Source organism: Salvia splendens, chromosome 16 (assembly GCF_004379255.2).
Source record: "Salvia splendens isolate huo1 chromosome 16, SspV2, whole genome shotgun sequence".
Classification (NCBI taxonomy): Eukaryota; Viridiplantae; Streptophyta; class Magnoliopsida; order Lamiales; family Lamiaceae; genus Salvia; species Salvia splendens.
In genome coordinates this window covers 5,096,834-5,116,297 of record NC_056047.1, presented here as the reverse complement: position 1 = coordinate 5,116,297, position 19,464 = coordinate 5,096,834, and the positions used below count along the sequence as shown (strand labels likewise).

Sequence of the window (19,464 nt, the reverse complement as noted above, 5' to 3'; positions counted from 1 at the left end):
ATACACTAACAATCACAAGGCCCTTTTCCTTCAAGTTATTCATTCCCTCCAAACTCTAATATCAGTTAATTCAACCATTTATGCTGTTTTTTTTGTAATTTATAAATATATTTTGTAAAAATAGTACTCCCTTTTTACCATTTTGATTTAATTATTTTTGGCGTGCATTGGAGCAAAATTAATATGGAAGTGGACAAAATAATAGTATTCCATAATTCTCTTCATTTTTAACATTTGGTCACTGGATCTAATGAATTATAAAACGTAATTAAATTATGGAGATCATAATTATAACCAATCAATATAGTAGTACTCCCTCAGTCCCCAAAGAATATGCACTTTGAATTCGGCACGAGTTTTAATGCAAAAAAATTTGAGAAAGTAAGAGAGATGTAAAGAGAAAAAGTAATTAAAGTATTGTTAGTGGAGAATGGGTCTCACCTTATTAAAGAGAAAAGAGTTTTCAAAATTGAAAAGTGCATATTCTTGTGAGACGGACTAAAAAGGAAAGAGTGCATATTCTTGTGGGACGGAGAAGGAGTAGTATATACATATATGGGAATGCCAGTAGAGATTGGATGAAACTTTGAATTGAATTAGAGAGTACTATTATAACATGATCATTTCTGCTCGTAAGACCATCCACAATAGGAATAGCTCAGCAATAGCCCAGCCATAGCCTAGCCACTGCCACATCATCAGCACTAAAAATCCTCCTGCCACATCATCAAAACAAGCAAATAGCTCAGCAATAGCTCAGCCATAGCCTAGCCACATAATATCCACATCACTATTAACAAATATATACAAAATGAAATAATTAACAATCACACAATATACGAAATTTAATTTACGAGACATATACGGGAAAAGTTTAATAATAATATTAAAATTTTAAAAAGTACAATAATTTAAAAAAATACATTAATTAAAAAAAATACAATAATAAAAAGGAGTGCCAATTTAACGAGAGAGTACTCGTTAAAACAAGTGGTGCGCATGAAAATGACGAGCAAAGCGCGTATATATAGTGTTTCGAAAAAAAAAAATTTAAATTTCGCGTTAGGCGGTGCGCTGGGCGATCCGGGCGCTGCAATAGCGCCGAGCTGACCGCCCAGCGAACCGCCTAGCGCCGGCGCTCGGCTGGGCAGTCGGCTGGGCGGCATTGTGGATGGTCTAATAACTACTAAAATTTAATAGGAATACTATTGAAACACGTGTCTCGTGAAAATGGTTTTATACTTGTAGATAATCAAACGTCACTTCACAGCTAAAGATTCAGAGAAACGATAGGGGAAATGCCTTGTAATTCAAATTCATATTGCATACGACATGGTGCATATCTATAACCAAAATCTTATGCTCAATGCTACAATCGGATTGGTCCACCTACCATTTATTTTGTTACTCCTATTATTTTGTTTTTTTTGAGTGAGAGGGTAAATCATAGTCGTTCCGAAGCAGTTAGAGTTACTCCATTTACTTATTTTACACCCTAATATTCCCTCTGTTTCATTACAAGTTAGACGTTTCTTTTTTACCATTATTTTGCGAAGATGATAATAAATAGTTCAAGTGGAGAGTAAAGTAAAAGAGAGAATAATACAGAAGAAAGTCATATATATATTTATTCTCTTACTTACTTTTACTTTCTTCTCACTCTAACTATTTATTACTATCATTTTTGCAAAATAAAAATGTCTCACTAGTAGTGGGACGGAGGGAGTATTACACTATCTCCACCTTAGGTTGCGTGAGATTTTTCTTTTTGTTATTTTACACTCTAATATCACACTGTTTTCCTACCACTATTCTCCCACCCCCAAAGTTAAAAAATAATAGGTAGGTATTGAAACATCGATGCAAGAATTAGACAAGCCAAAAACACATTCCAACTCACTACTCTAAAACCTAACTAAACAAAGGTACACCAGCTCATAATCAATTAGATGGAATCTCATTATCATAACTTTTTTCGTGCATGACAAAAGTGATACTAATTCCAAAATAAAATAAATGGTAGGTTACATATATGTGCTTATAAGCCAAACTGAAGAAAAATGATTAAATGATTAAGTACAAAATAAAGAAAAAGGAGGGGCTACCATTTATATACTTGCATTAATATTATCCATCCACCAACACAGTAAAATTTGAATTTAACCCTGCAGCCGAAAGGGACCATTCAAGAATGTGACACTTAGCCAATTTTAAGCAATCCCTTCATTTAATTTTATTTAATGATGTGATCAGATAAACCAGACAGAATACTGAATGCACTGGGACGTCTCTGTATTTCGAATCAACTTTGTCCATTTTAATTTTTCAATTATGTCAAATTTGGAATTATTAGGCAGTAGTGTAAAATTAAGAACTACTACCAATGAGTTGGATTTGCAGGTCAATTTAAATCCAAGTATATCATATTCAAAGAGGCGAAACACTTAGAGATTTGACCTAATATGACCTATAGAAAAATGCCCCGAGACAATTTTAATTTCATTATCATCCCTATAACGAGTTGATAAGTTTTATTTAAATAAAAACAAACCAAATTATTAAATACAACCCAACTAATTTGTGGGATTCCCATGCAACGAATCTAACGCTAAATTCATACTAAAAAGTAGTTTAAAATGGGGATGGGAATTTAAATGAGTTGGTATAGTTTGAAAAGAGCGAAAATGCAATGAATAACACTACATTAGGTTTGGTTGTTCAAAAGATTATTCAAAATTGAGTTGATCCAAGACTATCCAAGATTAGTTTCTATCATATGAAAAGAAAATTCATGAATCAAGACTGACTGTATATGACCTTGTCTATCAATAAGAACAGTTCTATGCGTACATCCATCCATGAAAAACAGTCATATATTTCTGTTTAGGTCGTCCATTAAAATTAGTCTCCGTCTATTCATAGTATGGTTTTCCTCTCCAATGAGGCAAAATCCGTTTCATCCACATTCAAGACTATGTTTTATGGACGGGATTAGTATTTATAAAATAAAATTCCATTTTATAATAATTTGTGAAATCCAATGCCATTCAATGTGATTAAGAAAAGTAGGAAAGATGAAAACCATGGATGAGAACAAGGCATGCACACGGTTCATAAACCGCCGGTTCCGGTTCGGAAACGACGGTTCATGGTTCACCATTTCCATGAACCTGAACCGGCCCGCCAAGGGTTCCGGCGGTTCCGGTTCAAAAAACTGCCGGTTCGGACGGCGGTTCAGAACCGCCGGTTCCGGGCTGGTTCGGCGGTTCGTAATTTTTTTTGCATTTTCTTATTTATTTATCTATGAAATGTGCGTAAATAAAATTCAAAAAATCACGATAAAAATTGCAATTTTATTGAGATTACAAGTTATAACAATTACAAATCATAAAAAACTTGAAGTCTTGAAGTCTTAAACAAAAAATTTAAATACAACGAAACTAATTACAAATTACAAAAAAGACTTGAAGCTCTGAACAATAAATTTATAAGTATATATACTCTTAGTCGGCGAATGAGATGTTTCTACATAACTAAATTGAGGACACCTTTAGCAATTCAACCTTAAATGTTGAGTTTAGTCTAACAATCAATAATTACAGTAGAATTGTTAAAATTTTCCCAGATTTAGCCTTATAGAGAAATATACTTCACCGACTAGAGTATATACAAATATAATTATTTAATTGTATTTGCATATTTCTAAAGTAGAAACAAATGGAAAAAAAAAAAGAAATTGAGGAAAAAGGACTTGAACTCAACTTAAATTTAAATTTTAAGTTGAGGTGCCTACGTATCCCCAATGCTCATTTGCATTAGGGATTCAAAGCCCACGTAGTTCTCTTACCTTACTTACGTATTTGGCTTGGCCGACGGTTGAAGGTTGGCCAACGATTCATCCCCTGTGAAATCTTCTTGTGATTCCTCATGACGATCATCCCAATCATTTTCTTGTTCTCTGATGTCAGCTTTGGCCTAATCATCAAGTAACATCACGGCTTACATATTTTTCGCGGAGAGCTTACTTCTTGATTCACCCAACACACGTGATCCAACACTGAAAGCGGACTCGACGGCGAAAGTGGAAGACGGAACTGAAAAATCTCCTTGGTCATTGACGCAAGTATGGGAAAATCTTTCTCATGTGTTCTCCACCAATCGAGGACGTCGATTTGGGCGGAGGAGTAGGACCTTCATCACCAAAGGAAAGAGTGAATCGAAATATAAATCTAACTCACTTACCATACCTGAGGTCGACCTTCCGCCGGTGCTGTAGCTGTATAGGTCGGCTAATTGGGATTGCACGTCGTGGTCATCATAATCAGTTTGAAATGCCAAGTCAAAATTATGTTGTTGAGGAGGGGTAGGTCTTCTGACTTGGTGGGTACTGTTATACTTGGTTTCATATTCGGTGTAGAGAGCACGCAAGTTAAACTTTAAGGTTTGTTGGACAATTGACCGATCAGGGAGGTTTATTTGAAATGTTTCGATAAGATTTACTCCTCATTGGTCATTGGTATCCGCTTGCAATGCTTGAAGTGGACCAAGATCAATAGAACTCAAATTGTTATAATAAAAATCTAAAATCCTGGAAGTACCGTCTAATTTCCATATTGGATCCAAGACCTTTGCAATCAAAAACACCGTTGGAATCTCAGTGAAATACTTAAGCCATTTGTCAATCATATAATATAAAACACACATCAATTCGGGAGAAAAGCAAGCATTTTTCATCGCAGTTTTAAAACCAAGTGATATATACATGCAATGCTCTAAAACACGAACAACAATGCAATAATAAACACTCGATAATTCAACAGTCGCATTTTTGAAATATTTGAACAATTTAAATAAACTCACGCTATGATCCCAACAACTATGCGACAGATATAAATCAGAAACGAGATAGGTTCTAAAAAAATCACACAAAGAATCTTTATGCTCCAAAGTAGAATTCAGACAATCGTATGTCGAATTCCATCTATGAGACACATCCATGGTAAAATTCGTATATCTTACCTTCTTTTGATGGCAATACTTCTTTCAAGCTTTGTCAATAGGCGGCTTTTGATGGATTAATCTAGCTGAAGTTCTAATAGGACTAACATGCTTTTGCCATAAGTCAAGCGCATCTTGTACACATAAATTCAAAATATGACATATGCATCTTTGATGAAAATACTTACCACCGATAACCGGAGCACAAGCCGCAATCAAGTCATTAATACTTGCAGTGTTAGCAGTTGCATTATCAAAACCAACAGAAAATATCGTATTGCATAATTGAAATTCATTCAAAACTTGAATAATTAAAGAAGCAATTTCGGGCGCAGTGTTTGGTGTCTCAAATTCTCTAAAACCAATCAAACGCTTGTTCAAAGTCCAACTATTGTCCACAAAGTGAACCGTAATGCCTATGTATGAATGACTATTAAAAGAATCAGCTCATATATCTGAGCAAAAGTTCACTTTGTGTCCCAAGTTGAGTAAATAACTTGATAATTCAACTTTTTTCTCCAAACAGTGTCGAACGGTAGATCGTTGAACGGTCATTCGACCTACTCTTTTGACAGCTACGTTCAAACTACTTTGCATAGTAACCTTAATTTTTTTGTCATCATAAAGATTAAAAGGAAAATGCTTCATTGCAGCCCATCTAGTCATAACGTCAGCAAATTTTTAGGATCATATTTAAAAAGAGGCGTATCTGACGAACCTGAGCCACCGGGTTGGAAGTTTAGTTGAGTTTGGGTAGCGGCAGTGCCACATTCTACCGGATGCTTTGTCACCAAATGACGACGGAGGGTGCCATATCCCCCACCACTCACAAATTTGTAGACTTTATCACAATAGTTACAATATGCATGCTGTCGATGTCTCTTCTTGAGAGATCAGATCATTAGGACTTGAAATTACCATCGGAACCTTCTTGTAGTGTTTAACAAAAATATCAGATTTCAATGCTTGTTTAGTGGGTGGATCAGGGGAGGCATGTCCTCGTTTCCGCTGGTGCTAGACGAAATACGAGAACGAGATCTATCATCATTGTTGTCCGAGTCCGATGATATAGCCACGTCCTACTCGTCATCTTGTTGCACGGAACTACCACTGCCCCCCACCTTGATGCATTTGAGCGAGTAGCATGGCGGCCCTATGATCTTCTTCTATCTATAAATATTATATAAGTTGAAGTTTTAATTAGTAACACAAAAAAAAATTAAAAAACTCAATCTTATGAAATTATGAATTGTAAAAATAATTTTATTTTTTAGAACTTACTTGCATGCGTTCAGCCGCCACTCGGGAAACCTCTTCCATAACTTCTCGACGACTAGGTATTGAATATGGAGTATTGAATAAATGCAAAATGAAAGTAGTATGGAATATGGAGTATTGAATAAATGGTAAATTACGAACACAACAACAAATATAGTAGTAAACAACTTGAGCAATTAGAGAGAATGAGGATAGAGAATAGAGAAATTGAGATTGAGAAGGAAACCATTGTTAACACAAGAATGGGGTGAGTAAAAATAATGGGGGAAGTGGGGTATTTATAGAAGTAAAATTTGAAGAAATAAAAAACAAGTTCAAATTTCAAATTTTGGTCGGTTTACCGCCTGAACCAGCTGTTCAGTCCACAGTTTCTGACGGAAATCACTGGTTTCTGGCCGAAAACCGGCGGTTTCTGACCGGTTTTCAGGCCCTGAACCGTCGGAAACAGGCGGTTTTTATCAAAAATCACCGGTTTCTGACGTAAACCGCCAGTTTTTCTGCACACATAGCCTGAAAACCTACGCCCTAGCCGGAATCCTACCGTTGGAACCGGTGAACCGCCGATTCTGATTTACGATTTTTTTAAACCTGAACCAGCCCGCCTGAACCGCCGTCCGGTTCCTGTTTGTGAACCGGCGGTCCTATTCTATTTGTGTATGAACAAATATCACAAGGCATAGCAAAAATTAATAGTCGTTGAGCAAAGAGACAAAATGCAATCAATTTTTTGAGTGAATAAAAACGAGTGCACGTGGATGCATCTCCCACACGTGCACTCACTCAATCATCAGAGGCCCATGTTTTTGCTGCTGTCTCTGTCACTTCCACACGTACGCATTAATTTCACTCTACAGTTCTGGGTAAAACAGTCTTCTTTCCCAACTTCTTTCTTTCATCATTTTTATTTATGGATCACTACAATTAAAGAATTTTTATTTATTGGTATGGCATCTGGGATAAATTATTCTTACGTGGGTTTCTCCAACCTATTTGTAAGAATAATTTCTATAATTTAAAATCGCGGCTTAATTAATAAAATATTTTAATTATTCTTACGTGGGTTTTCCCTTATGAATTCAACAGATTCTAAATTTTCTTCTCTACTATAACTTTTTCCTTTTTCTTTACAAATTATCCAAGTAAACTTAAAATTCGTTTTCATAATGACTTTAAACAATAATAAGTTAATTTTATCTTATTTTTCTTTTCAATTTATTTATGTAAAAACATTTTTTCTGTATTTTTATTACTACATAATATTCTTATCACAAAAAATTCTCTATCTGTTTACGAAAAATTATCTAATTTTTTTTTTGGTATGTCCACTGTCATTTGTATTTATGGATATTTTTTTACCAAATTTTCTCCTTGTCTGTTATATTTTATACCTATTATTTCTCTTTATCTCTGTTACGTCATCAATATGCATTAAAACTTGTTCTGTTCACGATAAGACTATTTTTTGTTGACAATGCTAATATTCAGTAAAGCTCCTACTGACAAAAAATCCTGCGTCCGCCCCTGCTACAAGATATGAGGCGACGGAATATACACAACTTGTCAAAAACATACTCCAAATTGCTTGTTAAATATAAAATGAAAAAGGCCAAATGTATGTAAAATATTTTTACATGGAGTACAAAATTATTCTTAACCTATATACAAAATGAAAAAGTAAATTAATTATGAAATTATTGAACTGACCTTGGATATAAAATAACACAAGATATATTACAGGCATATTAATTGTAAGAATGGATATGATACTAAATTACTAATAATGATAATGATAATGATAGATTATAACGAGTTCATTTTTTCAGTTTCAAATTTTCCAAAAACATAACTGCCTATGACAAACGCACTACACAATACACGCATTGCCAACGTGAGAATACACACACATTTACAACACCACTACGCAACACGATAAGAAATGCAGACATGCACTATGCAGATTGTGCACACGTTGTAACAAGCACAGTAACATCCAAGACAGAAATTACAAATAGTAACATACACCACAAACATTGTCCACACAAATCGTTTCTTTTTTCTATTTTAGTCAACACTCTTAAAAATCTCAGACAAATTTAACACTGTAAGTGCATAGGCCTTCTGTTTAACAATTAAATTGAAAGTTCAAATAAATATGAAATAATTTTTAAGAGTGCCAAATAAATATGAAATAATTTTTTTTAACTATGAACGCAAATATCCCAAAGCATTCAATCCATACAATTCTTGTTTTTTGTGTGGAAAATGGGAATATAATGTGAATTCAAAGTATGTGTGTGAAATAGATGCACCGAACAACAATAACATTAATGAATGATTCACACCCATGCCTAGTTTATATTTCAGTGAAAGATAGAGTTTCAATTGCAACAACAGTATGAGAATAGTATACATGATTGGCAATCATCTCAAGATTGTGATATGCAATATCTATAACCAATTAGGTAAGGAAGCTTCAGATTATAAATTCAAATCAAACAAATGATTCATCCTCATTTATTACTTGACCCACCAATTAACTAATAAGGATAATATTGATCCCCATGTATGCATATATTGATATATTAATACTTTCAGATTATAAATTCAAATCAAACAAAATGATTCATCCTTATTTATTACTTGACCCACCAATTAACAAATAAGGATAATATTGATCCCCATGTATGCATATATTGATATATTAATATTTTAGTATGAAAATATCGAATTTCTCCAATATCAAATTATCCTATCCTTATTACTTCTTCAAGTACTGAAAAAAAAAATCAAACGTGAAGCAACTGAAAAATCTATTAAAAAACTATTTTTACGATTTTCCGTGCACAGTAACTCTTAACAATTACAATTACAATTACAAGTTTACCGGATAAAAATATAGCAGTAGTGTTAATTTAAATCATTTATCCTCACACCACTTGACTCCAAAGATATCTGTAGCTCTTGCTAGTGCAATGGGTAGTTATATTGTCCTCTCAACTTTAATTAACTATAAATCATTTTGCCCCTTGCACTTGCCTAAATTGTATACTATCGATATCTTTTATGGGAATTATCAATAATTTAAGCATTATATGAATATTGTCTAGTAGTCCGCACTTTTGGAAATATAAAAGTGAAGAAGCATACAAAACCTACAAATAGAAAATTAATATAAGGGCATTATCCCATATTTCAAAAAGACATGTTTATCTTTACCCTCTTTTCTATTCTCCTTTGAAAAACTTCTTTTTTTATGAGAAAACATTTAAAGTAAAAAAATCATCTCTAATCGGTTCAGAAGGCAAAATGGGCACAATAGAAGTAAAAAGCACCAAAATTTCTGATAAGATAACCAAATTTCACAAGTTTAGTGCCAAAACCAATAGAGATGCATATGCATGATGTATGTAGAGTATAATACTTAAACCATAAGACTAACAAAAATCAGGCAAAAACCTGATTACAGATACGTATATCCTAATTAAAAGCCCTAATTAGAATTAATTTATTTAAGTAATTATGTAACAATAAATTTGGATGTACATAAGTGTGCCTATAAACTTGAGAGTATAAAAATCGTAGAGTGGAATAATTTAGGATAAATGTAGAAGGGCAGATTTTATGAAGTATAGAAGAAAACATTATTCTACATATAATTGAGGGAAGCAAATGCAAATGGAGAAAATAATTTGAAGGAAAAATAATGGTAGGGGTGGGGTGGGAGGGGGGTAGCAAAAAGCAGAAAAGAACAAAATGGAGGCCCTCGTGCACCTCTGGAGTTTTGATTGTATATCACTCGTTTAATGAAGCAAAAACTTCTCCAGTTCAGCTTTGCATGTGTGCGTGTGGGTAGGCATTCCTCTCTCTATCACACACACACACACACACACACACACACACACGAACCTTCTCTCTCTAACATTATTAATGTATGTATAGTATATATGCAACCTTTTGCAGCCTATCGTATGCTTCCTTTCTGCAGTTCCGTGCACATCTTTTTGATCCACCTGTGCTCTACAGTTCTTACATCCACATCTCTTTCTTTCATGCAACCCCATCTTTTTCTTCTGTCCCACTATATTTGCGAATTTTTTTGTGATTACTATTTAACACGGTTTCTCTCATATAGTAGTAGTTTTAGTCTTGTCGGCAGTATTTTTGCCTCTATCTTTGCATCAAATAATTCTCTATGACGCAATTCCACTAATCTATGTTAACAACTACACCACAAAACTCACCATCAAAGTGCACCAGAGCTAGCTATCTCAACTTAGGCCATCCACAAAGCTATCACTAAACCGTCCTTTAACCGTCCCTTAAATTACTATTCGCGGATCCCACTGTACTTTTTTTACTCAATTCCTTAACTAAGGGATGGAACCGACAACCCTCCGTCTCTTAACCGTCCTTTAAATTACTATTTATTCAATTTCATTTTTATTTTATTTCCAACCAAATTCAATTAAAAAAACACACTTCATTAAAAATAAAATAAAATTACAACATAAAATAAAAATACAACTTAAAATTCAAAAAAATAAAAAAAGATATAATTACAATCCTAAAAAAATAAAAATGACATAATTTAAAATATAATTTTATAGAAAATAAAAAAAATACTCCGTCGGCGAATCATCCTCCGAAGGCGATGAAGGTGCACTGAAGCCGTGAGGAGGCGGAATTCCGTTAAGCCAGACTCGGTATTGGGCGGGCGTCATGTGGGAAGTGTCCTCCATTGTGGCAGTCATGTACATGGCCATAAGTGAGTTGGGGGGTCCCCCCGAGCCCAAGTCCGCCTGGCTTGATTCGGCTCGGCCCCTCCTCCCTCTAGCCGCCTTCGCCACATTTCTCCCTTGCGGCCGACGGCGCCCACGGGAGGACCCCCCGGCATCGTCAGCCGGGGTCTCAACCTCCTGCGAGCAAACTCTTGTGACCCGCTGCCCGAACCGCCCTCACCAGACGAGTATTGGTCACTCGTCGTGTGCTTCGTGCGCTTCAAGGTCGAGCTCGTGCTGGACCGCACACCGCCGGCCCACCTTTCCTCGTCCTTGACGACCTCCCAAACATCGACATATTTGAATTGTTTGCCGGTGTCGTCGAAGTAGACCCGTAAAGCCGACCTCAGAATGTCGGCACTCGATCAAAGTGACCGCGGAGCATCTTATATGTGCGGCGGTGGGACCCCTTCGGCTTAATCTGGTGGTACGCCTCGGTGACCTTTTCCCAGAAGCACTTCCGGGTTTATTGATTCCCGACGATGGGATCGTACGAGACGCTGATCCAGGCGTTGTACACAGCCATGGTTTCTTTTGGCCCGTACGGATACCGGCCTAGATCCTCCTTCTCCTCCTCCTCGTCCGCCTTTGCCCTGGAGCTTCCACCGCCTCGGCCTTCTTCCGGAGTGGGTTCAACGGAATAATCCTCCCGAATCTGAGATAATCCCTGCGAATACCGCCGGGCGGAGGGACGGGCGTATGCATCCACTTCAAAATTGGGTGGTTGGTACCCCCGGCGTCGACGATGGGTGCTCGACATCGACGAACCGGAACCACCCAATGTGTTGTACATGCTCCCCCAGTCGCCGAATGCGTTGAGATCTCACCAGCCGGAGCCGCCACCGCTGGAGTTTCCGTCGCCGGACATTTTATGATGAAATGTTAGATGAAAATTAGAGAGGAAATGGAAATAATTTGGGAAGAATAGATGTGTAGTTGTGTGTGAAATGAGGATGAATTAGGAGTATTTATAGAGTAAAAAAATAAAAAAAAATGGAAAACGGCTATAAACGGTAATATTACCGTTTTTAATTTTTTATTTATTTATTTTTATTTAATTCGAATTTTAAAAAAAATGAATTATTGCATCAGCGTGACGATGCCCACTCGCGGGCAGGCGAGTGGGCTTCACGCATGGCGCCGGGGCGCGCCACGTCGCCTCGGCGCGTGGCGAGACGTCTCGCCAACCGTCACGGCGTGACGAAACGCGAAATGGACTGGGGACGAGACGGGGCACCGCAACATGTCACACATTCGCCTCGTTCCTTCGTGAAGGAATACGGGCCACCCGCGCGACGCGTTGCGGGTGGCCTTAAGACGGCAATAAATAAATTGACATCAAAATAGTTTAGCTATCTCACCATAGAGGTTTAGTCATGGCTTAGTTGTTTTAAGAGTTGGTTATCTAAATATTTTGCATACATAACTCAATCATAAAAATTACTCCTAGTTTACATGATTTAGAATAGGTAAATTTATTTTGTGTAGTTCATAAGTTATGATAGTTTTGCTACTAACATTGCTAAGTACACATGGGTCTAGTACATTTCGATGGTAATACTAAGGTGTATTAATATTTCGCTTTTAATTCAAAGAATAACTTAGTCATAATACTATTATTTTACACTATCCAAAATAGGATTGAAACATTTCAATAAAAGTTGAGCTCGTATTGATCCCCACATAATGTAGCTCAAAATGGTTAATTTTTTCCAAACTCGAGCTTCGGGTTCTTACATCTAGGATCAATTCAATCGGTGTGCACTTATTATTTCAACAATTCGACTTGCACTCCAATCTTCCAATAATATGAATATTTAACACCTCAAAATTGTGTTATCTATTTAATCTACCATATATCATCTATCAAACCAAATGATCCCCTAATGAATTGAAATGATGTTAGCTATTTCCATTTTTTATGGATAGCCACCTAAATATGTACTATGTGAATACATAGATAATCGTAACAAATTTAATACACAACATAATTAATCAAATACAGCAAAAGAGAGATAGATCCTTAGTTTAAGATTACCTTGAGATAAAAGTGGGCGATGATTAGCAATTTGCTGAGAAATGCAAAAGTGGCACTGTGTCAGTCGTGTCAAATCCCTTTCCAAGGATCTCCTCAAGGATCCACACTCCTCTTCAAGTCATTTTCTGACCGACCTTTTGCGCCACATTACGACAAGGCATCAGCATCATACCCAAAGTCAATAAGCAAAATGAGAGATGATGATATAAGTGTGAAAATTACAAGACAAACCCTGTTTTAGGAGAATAAATATGCAAATACCCTCTCTCAAATAATCTCACACCTACTGATGAGACTAGTCGACCATGTACGCCCTCCTGTACGGCATCATTTTGTATGTAGTTACAATCCAATCTATTGTAGTACTAGTATTAAGTTTTAACAACCAACACATTTCCATATCTATGTCCGACACCAACAATTGCGTGTCATTGTAAAAGTGTTCCTATTAAATTATCATTATATCAAATGAGTAACAGCTTTGTACAGTAAAAATTAGTAGCTCAAGTGTTCCATGTCTAAAAAATGGGTTTTCCAATTAAATGTGTACACCTACCTCTATGCCGACCTATTCATATTCAAATAATAAAACCACGTTTAAATGAAACGTTGTTCAAAACAGTCAACATAACTATTATTATTAACTACACCAAGCATAATAAATTCTGACATTTATACTAATTATCAAGAATTTCAGGAGAGTAGCAGTCAGTTTCCTAACATGGGGTAGAAGTGGAACTAGAATGTCCTTTAGCATACATGTGTGAATGCTGAAACGCAAATCTAGAGTCATTTCAAATTGGGTTTGGTAAGATAAGCAAAAAAATTATGTTTATTACCGTATTATGACAAAAGAAATCCTAACTTAATCATGCTTAGTGGATGGCCATTAGCTAGGCAGGAAAAAGGGGTCTCTGGTCTGCCATTTTTTATAGTCTTCTTCCTGTGCACAAGGCTTCAAAAAGTTACTGAAATTTGAGATGTGATGAAAGATTAGAACATGGGGAATTATTGGATAACAAAGTTAGGAAAAGTTAAAAAGTGGGAAACAGTCCAAAAGTCAAACTTCACGTGAAAAGTTACTAGGAACTATATAACCTATAGATCCCAGTTTCAATCTAATCACAAGGAAAAGGATAGGACTTTTATGTTCAAACTCAAGAGAAAAAACACTATTCGGTTCAATAATCAAGAACGTGTCTCGGTGATTTTTGTTATTTAATGGATCACTCACTCTCTCTAACCAAGAACATGTCCCCAGTGACTGTTGTAATTTGGTGCACAGATCTATTTGACAGACATGTGAACAACTTAGTCCCATGGCTTCCCATGTGCTTTCATCAATGGCATATAATTCTTACATCAGCCCAAGGCAGTTTTCTTTATGCAACACATTTTAACAAACCAATGTTTAATAGATAACCAAATGATTAAGAATGACAACTAAAAGAAGGTATTAGAAAATTGTGTAAAGTAATTTATTTCCCCACATACAATTAAAATTTTCCAGTTGGACAGTGCACCACATACAGTTTGACAGGACAGTAAAACGAAGCTCTTGTGGTATCAAGAAAATGCTAAAGCAGTTTTTTTATCTACAAAATTTTACTTCAACAAAAACTTATTTATTTACTGTGCCTTCAGGTTTTAATACTAGGTCCTACCTTTCTAGCGTGCATGATTTTGGCGTATTAGGCATCCCCTATACCCCAGCCCTCTCTCTCTCTCTCTCTCTCTCTCTCTCTCTCTCTCTCTCTCTCTCTCTCTCTCACACACACACACACACTGATTTCATCAGGTCTATATAAACACCCGCACGAACTCATGAGTCATAACCAACCAGTACAACTAGAGCAAATCACACACCTTTTACAGCTCTCCCTTTCGACCTTTCCCTCCCCCTCTCTAATAGTTGTGAGCTTTTAGGGAGGATCAATGGCCAGCTTTGTTGTGATTCTAGGGGGGTTCTGGGGTCTCTGCATCTTGAGTGTTGCTCTCCTGAAATGGAACGAGGTAAGGTACAGGAAGAAAGGATTGCCACCAGGTACAATGGGGTGGCCACTGTTCGGAGAGACCACTGAGTTTCTAAAACAAGGCCCAGCCTTCATGAAAAACCAAAGATCAAGGTCACTCTCATTATTTCTAGCACAGTTAAGAATGTCATGTTTTCTAATCTAGTCGAAAAAGAGTACATCATCAATATAGGAACTTGCAATTGCATGATTATTGCATGATGACTGATAAAAAGATACAACTTTTCTTATACCAAAAATCAAAATGGTGTGCTCTACTAACCATGACTTCTTTCACCTTCACTGCTCTTGCAGATTTGGGAGTATTTTCAAATCACACATACTAGGTTGCCCTACCATAGTATCGATGGATCCGGAGTTAAACAGGTACATCCTAGTTAATGAAGCAAAGGGCCTTGTCCCCGGCTATCCTCAATCGATGTTGGACATACTCGGGAAATGCAACATTGCAGCCGTCCACGGCTCTGCTCACAAGTACATGAGAGGGGCCTTGCTTTCTCTTATCAGCCCCACGATGATTAAAGATCAACTCTTGCCCAAAATCGACGATTTCATGAGATCTCACCTAAGTGATTGGGATAACAAGATTGTTGATATCCAAGAGAAAACAAAAGAGGTGTGTATTAGCACTTTAGATCTAATCACTGGTTCATGCAGTAGAATTTACTTTTGAAACTCTGTTCTGATCCAATAAAAAACCTCGATATTGTTTCAGATGGCGTTTCTATCATCATTTAGACAAATTGCAAGCACAGAAGCAAGCTCAATATCAGAAGCATTCATGCCTGAATTCTTCAAACTGGTCCTGGGAACCCTTTCCCTCCCCATCAACCTTCCCGGCACAAATTACCATCGTGGATTTCAGGTAAAAAATATTAACACTTCTTTACTGCCGCAGTGGACTCGTCTAAATCTATGAATGCTAACAGTTTTAATTCACGACAGGCAAGACAGAACATTACATGCTGGTTAAGGAAACTAGTTGAAGAAAGAAGAGCTTCTGGAGAAAAACAAAGGGATATGCTTGGCCTTCTAGTAGGGGAAGAGAACAAATACAAGCTAAGTGATGAGGAAATGATCGACTTGATCATCACCATCTTGTATTCTGGATACGAGACCATGTCGACTACTTCAATGATGGCTGTCAAGTATCTTCATGATCATCCAAAAGTGCTAGAAGAATTAAGGGTGAGTAAAATTTCAGTCACGAAGCACACATGTTTGAAGTGGAAATTTCTTAACTTGTGTTTCAACTTTAAATTTCCAGAAAGAACATATGGCGATAAGGGAAAGAAAAAATCCTGAGGATCCTATTGATTATGAAGACTACAGATCCATGCGCTTCACACGTGCGGTGAGTGTTGCCAACTTTCAACCAAAAATAGTTACTTCGGTTAAACTTAATAGAATTTCGAGCTAAATATATATGCCATGTGATATAACTACTGCAGGTCATATACGAGACATCCAGACTGGCTACAATAGTAAATGGAGTTTTGAGAAAGACAACTACAGATATGGAAATTAATGGTGAGCAGCACAATCTCTTTAAATTTTCCTTATATTCCTCTCTGCTTCCTTTATTATTCAGCAGCCACAGAAAACAAAAATAAAGTTCTGAATTTACTTCTTCAAAGACTAGTTTGTAATTATTAAGCAATTTTGACATTTTCTCTCATCAATAATTAAAGCATTACATAAAAAGCAACAGTTGCATATACAAGCAATCATAGACTAAGCGATCACCTTTATGTATGGACCCTACTCTATCATGATCCACATGGAAAACCTACCATTACAACCCAAGACATTCCATTGATACCCCATCTTGTCTTAAGGAATTATTTTGTCCGTGTTTTGGATAAGAGGAGAGAGCTCAATACTATCACTGCTTTGTCCTTCCAATAAGAAACTTTAACAATTATACCTGTCAATATCAAGTGCTAAAAACAATTAATGCAATCTATTTTTTCATGTAATCATTAATCCCACGATTAGCTAGCCTGGTGATGTATGTACAAGGTTGTTAAGAGAGATAATTAAACAAATGATATCAGTTCTTGTTTAAATTAGACTAATATTATCTGCTGCAATACACACAATTCCATACTACTTGTACAGTCACTCATCTGGTGTTCTGCTTATATACTTATTCAGGTTATCTAATTCCCAAAGGATGGAGGATATATGTGTACACGAGGGAGGTCAACTACGACCCATGCCTTTATCCCGATCCATATACCTTCAATCCATGGAGATGGCTGGTTAGTATATCACCCAAATTAGCACACAAACGACCCTTTATAATTTGTTCTCAAAAAGCAATAGCTAACAACCTTAATACTTTACTGAAATTCAGGGAAAATGCCTAGAAAATCAGCACCATTTCTTGATTTTCGGAGGAGGAACAAGACAGTGCCCTGGAAAGGAACTCGGTCTGGCGGAAATTTCTACATTCCTTCACTATTTTGTGACAAGATACAGATGGGAAGAAGTAGAGGAAAACAAGCTAATGAAATTTCCTAGAGTCGAAGCGCCCAACGGGCTCAAGATTAGGGTTTCTACTCCCTAAAGAGCATTTGTACAAAGAGGAACAACTAACTTTTAGCGTATCAGATGATTATAGCTAGCTTTTGTGAATGTACAAAAAAATTGAGCCAACACCATCCACTAGAGAATCGATTCCCCAGCTTACTAGGGTTCAATAATTTGCACTGTACAAAGGAATCATCAATTATTTTTTGCCTCATTGAAACTTCACAATCAGAGATCCATGGACACGGAATTTTCCACTTTTTATTATGGATTCATGAGAGTAGAGAAACCAAATTCCACACATACGTAAACAGGTGAACTGTAATTGAAAATCCACATCATATAAGTAATGGAAATTTATGTTGAACATCAAACAAACAAAAATTAAATGAACATTAGGGTATGACTGGTGGGGTTGATTTACCGATTACTCGCGGAAAATCCTGCTGAGATACCAAATGCATGTTCACAAGGTTTATCAGCTCGGTGAATCGCCATAGTTCGTCTCCCGATTCCTCTCATCTGATAGAAAAATCTGTATTCCGCCATTGACGTTTCTCTGCAGCTTTTTGTTAGGTTGAAATTTTAGGCGGGATTAATCTTTTGGCGGGACCACCCTTTTTATTCTATCCATTAATTATTTTATTTTATTCCTTCTTTTATTATTAAATAGTAAATCTTAATGTGTTTAATTTTAATTGACAATTACAGTTAATTTTTATTTAATTGCTTGAGGGATGTATATCTACGAGGGAATGGAGCATATCAAAACTCATTCTTAATATATGCGTTGTCTAATGTCCAAATTGCAATAATGCTCTAAATGTAAGGTATGTAATATTCTAGGTGAAGTGAATGCCCTATTGACATATCTTAGATTTTTATCATTTATTTTTTGAAGTGACGGTTCATATTTGACATTGCAGATTGCACATAGACTCGTAGAGCATTACATATACTCTACGAGCAAGTCTATGTTATGCATATTCAATTTTGAGATGGGAAAGTAGTAATAATTAGTAATTAGAAGACAAAATGTGTAGGGGAACTTCCCACCAAACCACGAGAATCTAATACGATCGATGTTGAGAAGACCAATTAGAATTTGATGAGGTTGTCATCTAATAAGTCATATTGTTAAATAATGGACTTCTTAATTTACTATTATTTAAATATATTATTCAGTGGCTTTTAGTTGTTTCAGAGAATATGCGACTATATTTGTCCCCTTCCTGTAGTCTTTTTTTTTCTTTACTCAAATCGAATCCAAAATCAAGTCCAGCTATTACATGCTTGTTGATGATAGATTATGTATCAAACTAAATTGTTTGGATTTGATTTGATAGGTATACATATGGGTTGCGTTTGTGTGATGCGAGCTCCTTCAATGCTTTGACTTTTAAATAAATACATTCCGACGTTTGACTATGACAATATTCAAATTCATTTATTGACCATAATTGTAAACACCCCTTTGAAATCTATACTTAATGTTATTTTATATCGAATGAATAAAATTTATCCCTGCTAATTTCATAAATTTTATTAGTAAATTTAGCTTGCAGTTTTGCACCGTGTCTATTTTATCAATTAGCCACTTCATTTGAAAATGAAATGTTATATTTTCCATTATATTTTTATTCATTTTGGTACATTTTATTTTCATACTAATTCGTTACACTTGTGTACATGTTCATATAAATGAAATGAGAATAAATTTTAATTCCATATGTACATTCTCAATCAATGAACATGGGATTGATCAAACCCCATTTACATGAATATGTGATTGTTTCAAATCAAA

The 19,464-nt window shown here is 35.9% G+C and overlaps 1 protein-coding gene across 1 annotated transcript; it reads left to right on the top strand.

Moving 5' to 3' along the window:
- Positions 1-14,916: 14,916 nt before the first annotated feature.
- LOC121770076 (cytochrome P450 85A1-like) lies at positions 14,917-17,922 on the top strand. Its single transcript, XM_042166878.1, has 8 exons — positions 14,917-15,218; positions 15,420-15,741; positions 15,841-15,990; positions 16,071-16,313; positions 16,393-16,479; positions 16,577-16,655; positions 17,283-17,389; positions 17,485-17,922. Exons 1-8 carry the CDS (start codon positions 15,028-15,030, stop codon positions 17,695-17,697), a joined length of 1,392 nt encoding a protein of 463 aa, XP_042022812.1. The 5' UTR covers positions 14,917-15,027; the 3' UTR covers positions 17,698-17,922.
- The last annotated feature ends 1,542 nt before the right edge of the window (positions 17,923-19,464 follow it).